Here is a 7047-nt window from a genome sequence, read left to right on the forward strand (position 1 = left end):
CTATCGCAAGGATTCTTTTCTGAGAAGGAAACTAAAGCCAAACTCAGGCAGGCAGGCAGCATGTGGTTTTTTTAATAATAAAAAAAGTTTGCAATGACACAGCAAGACCAAATTTGAAACGAACTCTTTCCAAACCCCATACAACACCTGTGATATTAGGAGAAAGACGCCAGCCTCCCCCCCAACTGAGATATCCATCTTATTGCTTATTTTGTTTAATATATTTAATCCCAAACAGGATTCATCTGCTCCCTCCCTAAACACAAGTCCTGGTCAACAATCTTGAGGAGGCTTGAATGTACATTGCTAGATCCCCTTTAAGGGACGCGGGTGATCAGGGCTTGCTGATCAGAAGGTCAGCGGTTTGAATCCCCGCGATGGGGTGAGCTCCCGTTGTTCGGTCCCTGCTCCTGCCAACCTAGCAGTTCAAAAGCACGTCAAAGTGCAAGTAGATAAATAGGTACCGCTCTGGCGGGAAGGTAAACGGCGTTTCTGTGTGCTGCTCTGGTTTGCCAGAAGCAGCTTATTCATGCTGGCCACATGACCTGGAAGCTGTACGCCGGCTCCCTCGGCCAATAAAGCGAGATGAGCGCCGCAACCCCAGAGTCATCCACAACTGGACCTAATGGTCAGGGGTCCCTTTACCTTTTTAGATCCCCTTTGGCAATGCCCGTTCAAGACGCCCTGCTACCCGCCTCTAGCCAGGGACCCACAAGTGGCCTTATTCACACACACAGCCCGAAGCATCGCCTTCTGTGTCCCTCTTGCCACCCTGATCTGCACCAACCCCTGGTGGTGCCCACTACCTTAAAATCCCTTGGAAAATGGCTTTCTCCCCACATTTAGCATCCTGTTGAGAAGGAAGCCAAGGGCATTAACCAACAGCCCCACAACCATGCCATTCCTCTTCGGGTCTTTTGAGGGTGGGGGTGATTTGCAGCTCAGTGACTGCCTTTGAGCCATGCCCCATAAACCCAGGTGCGTAGGAACGGGCTTGGAGCAACAGGGATGGGAACTCGGAGAGAGAGGGCAACAACTAAGTGGCAGAACACATGCTCTGCATGCAGACCGTCCCGGGTTCAACGCGCAGGTAGAACTGGGGACGATCCCTTTGAAGAGCAGCTGCCTGTCAGTGCAGACATCACTGAACAGGAATGGGCTAGTGGCCTGGCTTTCCACAAGACAGCTCACTCCTGCCGCTAACTCCACGGTGCAAACCTAAGCGTATCTCTGGAGAAAGCAAGTCTGGCTGAGTTCAATGGGACTTGCTCCCAGGGAACAGCGCACAAGAGCGCAAGCTTCTTAGCGCCCGCTCCGCCAAGCGGCACTAATGTGGTGGTCTTTTGAGGTGCCACGCGACACTCCTCGCATGCTCAGAAGCACTCTTCTTCTTCTTTTTTGCAAACCGGTCCCGCGATTCCCCTCCTCTGAATGCAGCAGCCCTGTTTTCCTCCGCCTCTTCCCCCAAATTCCCAGGACTTGACCGTGAAAAGGTCCTGGCATGAAGGCAGCCTTGGGAACCAGCGCGCGGCGAACGGCGCTCTGCACGCGCTCAAAGGCACTCTCTCCCCTCTCCTGCGGTGCAAAGAAACCCCGGGGCTGAGCGCCGAGGCAGAGCCCCCCGCCCGGAGCCCGCCCCACTCACCAAGGTCTGCTCGTACTGCAGCGCCCGCTGCTCCAGGCCGCTGTCCGCCGCCATCGTGGCCGGCTCCGGGCGCCCCTCTCCCGCCAGCAGGCTCCTACGAGCAGCCCCGGCAGCACTCGCTGCGCCCTGCGCCCGGACGCCTGGCTCCTCTCCTCGCTTCTCCCCACGCCCCCAGCACGGGGCGGGACCGGACTGGCTGGCAGGGGCAGGCCCGAGGGAGGTCCCGGGGCAGCCGCTCCGCCTCCACCGGGAAAGGCGCCGTCGCTGCGGAGGAGGAGGAGGAGAGGAGGAGGCGGACCGGTGGGACGCTTGGGAGGGGCCGCAAGAGGCGCGTCGTGGCGGGGCAACCCGACGCCCACCGGCCCGGGATGGAGCGAAGGGGCGAAGATCTGCAAACCGGGGGCGCGCGTAGGTGGGACGGTCCCATCCCGGGCTCGTTTACACGGGAGAAAGCCTCCCTGGAGGTCCGATATGGTACTTCCTCTCGGGTTAGGCGCGCGGAAGTTCGTAGCCGGGCGGTATTACTCGCGAGGAAGCCACTTTGAATCAGCAGAGTTTACCTCCCAAGGAAAAGCGCAGAGGACTGCGCAGCCATCGAGGTTGCAGCGGGGAGGATTGAGAAGTGGGACCCTATCCTCTCTCTCCCCCCACGCACCATGTCGTCTTTATTCTCAGTATAACGCTGCGGGGGGTGGGGAGGACCAAGCTGACCCTCCTCCCCACGCGCGCACCCGATCCTGTTGCAGCAGGATCCAGTGGCTTCCTGCAGTGATCACTTTTCTCTGGCCTTTCGTGCCCCCACCCCTCCCAGCCGATGCCGGAAGGAGCTGAGGTTAATTGCATAAAGGGGGGGTCGGCGGGAGAGTCGTTTATTTTATTTCTATGCCGCTTTTCACTCACACGAGTCACGGAGCTGGTTACAAACAATAAATAACAATAACAGAATAGAATATCACAACTGCAACATAAATCATACAGGATGGTTTAAGGCATCATCAGTAAAACAATTGCAAATTATCAGTAAAATTACCTCCTCATATAAAACACTAACAAAGCAACTAAAAAAATTAGGCACAGCCCCAACAAAAGTCATTTTATAAGATTCACAAACCTTCACAGTGCTCATAATCCACAAAACAATATTAGCAACGAAACAATTATTAGCAACAATGTTGGCAACTAGCAACCAAAACCCAGCTAAGCACTGTTGAGTTCACACACACTTTTACTTCTGGCCTGTCTGCCAGTGGCCTGTGGCCCCTGGAAGGTTGCTTGCAAGGGAATGCCCTTGGGTTGGAAAAAGGCCCTTCCCCTTTTTTAAAAAAATTCTAATTTGCATGTTGCGCCTCTCCATCTTCTGCACATGTGATGTACATTGTGAATGGGTTGCCCCTTCCTAACCCATATTGTTGAAAATATTGTTTCAAAACTTGGGTGCCTCCCTGCCTCCCTCTGCCGAGTGGTGGCAAGAACCCATGGGGTCCCAGGCACTCACCCAAGGTCTGTGGTCCTTTGGAGAACTGAGACACGGCAGAGACTGTCGTAGCTTTAAGAAATGTGATTTATTTCCCTAGTAGTAGTAGTAGTAGTAGTAGTAATAATAATAATAATAATATTTTATTATTATTTATACCCCGCCCATCATCTGGCTGGGTTTCCCCAGCCACTCTGGGCGGCTTCCAACAAAGTATTAAAATACAGTAATCTGTTAAACATTAAAAGCTTCCCTAAACAGGGCCGCCTTCAGATGTCTTCTAAAAGTCTGGTAGTTGTTCTTCTCTTCGACATCTGGCGGGAGGGCATTCCACAAGGCGGGTGCCACTATCGAGAAGGCCCTCTGCCTGGTTCCCTGTAACTTGGCTTCTCGCAGCGAGGGAACCGCCAGAAGGCCCTCAGCACTGGACCTTGTGTCCAGGCAGAATGATGGGGGTGGAGACACTCCTTCAGGTATACTGGACTGAGGCCATTTGGGGCTTTCAAGGTCAGCACCAACACTTTGAATTGTGCTCAGAAACGTACAGGGAGCCAATGAACATCTTTCAGGACCATTGTTATATGGTCTTGGTGGCCACTCCCCATCACCAGTCTAGCTGCCGCATTCTGAATTCTGGATTCATAGCTATTATGGTCTAGTAGCCATCGGCAGCCATCTCCCCCATGAATATTTCCAATGCTCCATCAAAGCCATCTAAGCTTGTAGCTGGCGCTGCCTTTCGTGAGAGCAAGTTCCATAGCTTAACTGCACGGGCAAATTAGGGAGGGCGGCAGTAGATCCCTCACACTGGGTTGGTGCACCCATGCCGTCTCCCTCCTGTGCTCTTGCTTACTGGGACACAGCACATCGTGGCACCGGTTTGGAGCCGCTCGGGTAAAGTGGAAATGTCAACAATGGCTGCCAGCCTTTGCAAGAGGCGTAATTCCTGGAAATGGGCACAGCTGCTTGGCAGGAGGTGCCCTGCAGAACAAGCAAGGATGTGTCTTCCTTATTCACAGCCTTTCCCGGTTACAGGCTACATTACAGAAGCAGAGAGCAGGGTAGGGAGGGGGTGGCAGGCCCTGGAGAGCTGTTTTCTCTTCTTGCATGTGCCACTGGGTGGAAGCGTGATGGATCTCTAAGGAGCTGCCACATGCCTGCTTTAATCTGATCTTAATCACCAGAAACTATTTCAGAAGCAGGTCTACCAGGTTGCTCCTGGAACGTGACCTGTCTTTGGTGGAACTCCTTAGTTCAGTGAGGTAGGCTTGGTAAATTGCAGCTTTCTATTGTCTCACAATTCCCTGGAGATTATTATTATTGTTGGGTTTCCCCAGCCACTCTGGGGAAATGACCAAGGTCATTTCCTACCCCCTGTGAAAAAGGTTGCAGTGTTTGGATCTCTTAAATATAGAGAAAAGGCAAGTCATAAGTTTATAGCGTTATGTACGGCACAGAGAAAGCAAAAGTTTTTCTCCATCACAACACTGGAACTCGTAGACATCCAGTGAAGCTGAACGTTGGAAGATTTGGGAACAGAGAAAGGAAAGTTGGGGGCAGAAACGCTTCCCAGTTGCTGAAAATCATGGGAGGGAAGAGGGCTGTTGTGGTCAGAGGCTGCATGCAAGTTTCCCACAGGCATCTGGCTGGCCGACCACTGTGAGAATAGGATGCCATTGGCCTGTTCCTGCAGGTTCATCTCCTGTTCTTTTCTACATGGAGGTTTAGGGGAAGAGCTACAAACTGATGGCCTGGGAATGTTTCCCCTCCCTTCAAAAGTTGTTGAACCTTCAAGCTCTTCTAGGCCACGAATGGTCAAATTCTGAATTTGGGGATTCAGGCAGCGGTACAGGATCGGGAGAATGGTCAGCTCTGTAATAGAATTGGCACTGCCCCCTTTTGGGGTTTTGTTTTGCTTTGTTTTTTGCAAATGGCTGCTTATTTCTTGACTCTTTACAAAACAAAAATTCGAAATAATTTATCCTTCCCTGCATTGTTTGTGAAATATACTCGGAGTCGAGAGTGGATTTCATGCTCTTTATTCAGCTCATAGTGGTGAGGAGGAATGGAGGTTCCCCCAGAATGTCTGCTTTAAATACATTATTTACACAATGGGCCCCACGTGATTGGCTAGTTCCGGGATTCACCTCTAGGCCAATCAGGTTGCGGATTCACTTCTACCTGGAGCTGGATTGGGTGGCTCCTGTGGACCAATCAGACTGCTGCATTCTGAATCCTATTGTTCTAGGACCAATCATACTGCTGCCTTTTGGATCCTATTCAACTCAGTACATAACACCTTGCAACCAGCCATGTTATGTTTTCTGACCTTACTAATGTCCCACTTTGCCGCTAACATATTCGGTGCATGAAATAAAATAAAATAAAATACAGCAAACCAAAACAAATTGTGATGAGGGTCATATTTGGAGGGGCTTCAGGCACGGGCATCACCTTTGGCTACACCCATGGTTTCAGGGAATCTGCCACGTTGTAGGTTTCTGACAATTCAGCATGTTCCGGATTCTGCCCATCCCACTACGTTTCACCTTCTGTCTCTGCCTTACTTGACTCTGCTTCCACACACTGCTCCAGTATTTTGGAAACGATTTTGTCAGCCCTTTGCACTGGTGGCAGACCGATGGCTGAGCTGTTAATGTGTAAAAGGGGGAAGGCAGGTCTGATGGCATTCCGAGAAACTCCCCAAATTTGATTCCTTGACTAATCGCCTGCCTGACTCCTTAAGGGTGCTGCTTGCTCTTCCCGAGAACACAGTAAAACCATAAACTTCAAAACCCAAAGCCAGTCAAGGCAATTTCAGCCGTGGCCTGTAACGCAGGAGCAATTGTCAATAAAAGCACACCAGAAGATGCAGCTCGGACCACCTGCTCATTGAAACAGAAAGACAACTATGCCCAAAGGCTAGAAGAGCCTAAATAAAAGTACTTCCTCACATAAGGTAAAGGTAAAGGGACCCCTGACCATTAGGTCGAGTCGTGGCTGACTCTGGGGTTGCGGCACTCGTGTGTGTGTGTGTGAATAAGGCCACTTGTGGGTCCCTGGCTAGAGGCGGGTAGCAGGGAATCTTGAACGGGCATTGCCAAAGGGGATCTAAAAAGGTAAAGGGACCCCTGACCATTAGGTCCAGTTGTGGATGACTCTGGGGTTGCGGCGCTCATCTCGCTTTATTGGCCGAGGGAGCCGGCATACAGCTTCCGGGTCATGTGACCAGCATGACTAAGCCGCTTCTGGCGAACCAGAGCAGCAAACGGAAATGCCGTTTACCTTCCTGCCGGAGCGGTACCTATTTATCTACTTGCATTTTGACGTGTTTTTGAACTGCTAGGTTGGCAGGAGCAGGGACCGAGCAACGGGAGCTCACCCCGTCATGGGGATTCGAACCGCCGACCTTCTGATCAGCAACCCCTAGGCTCTGTGGTTTAACCCACAGCACCACCTGCGTCCCTACTTCCTCACATAGTGGATAGTTAAAACTATGGCACTCACTCCCATAGAAGGCAGTAATGGCCTCCAACCTAGAGGGCTTTAAAAGGGATTGGACACTCCAATCTCTCACAATGCCAATAAAAACAAAGGACCATATAAATAAAGGACCTACCAACGAGATTCTGACACAAAAATTCTGCGCAGACACTATGCAAGAGAATGAAAAGTTCATCACCTCCATGCCCCCAACCCTCTCCCTCTCCCTCTCTCTCCTCTCTCCCCGCAAAATCTATGACAATAGTGTCTCCTACCAAATTGTACTACCAACCTTACTGTATGCTTGTGGAACATGGACCACTTATAAATGCCATCTCCAACTCCTTGAAAGATTCCATCAACGGTGTCTCTGAAAAGTTTTACATATCACTCGGGAAGACAGGCAAACTAATGACAGTGTATTGGAAGAAGCGAAGATCCCCAG

At 51.2% G+C, this 7047-nt stretch overlaps 1 protein-coding gene across 2 annotated transcripts in view; it reads right to left on the reverse strand.

Moving 5' to 3' along the window:
• Positions 1–1897, reverse strand: part of CLCN2 (chloride voltage-gated channel 2) — a 75759-nt gene extending 73862 nt beyond the window's left edge. Inside the window, exon 1 of one of the 2 annotated variants that reach the window (XM_083612769.1) lies at positions 1646–1897. In XM_083612769.1, coding sequence (XP_083468895.1) covers positions 1646–1699 — 54 coding nt within the window. In that variant the 5' untranslated portion in view covers positions 1700–1897. The remainder of the gene's footprint in view (positions 1–1645) is intronic. The other variant, XM_083612770.1, reaches the window with a different exon arrangement.
• Positions 1898–7047: the final 5150 nt, after the last annotated feature.

This window comes from Podarcis filfolensis (genome assembly GCF_964270895.1).
Source record: "Podarcis filfolensis genome assembly, chromosome: 5".
NCBI lineage: Eukaryota > Metazoa > Chordata > Lepidosauria > Squamata > Lacertidae > Podarcis > Podarcis filfolensis.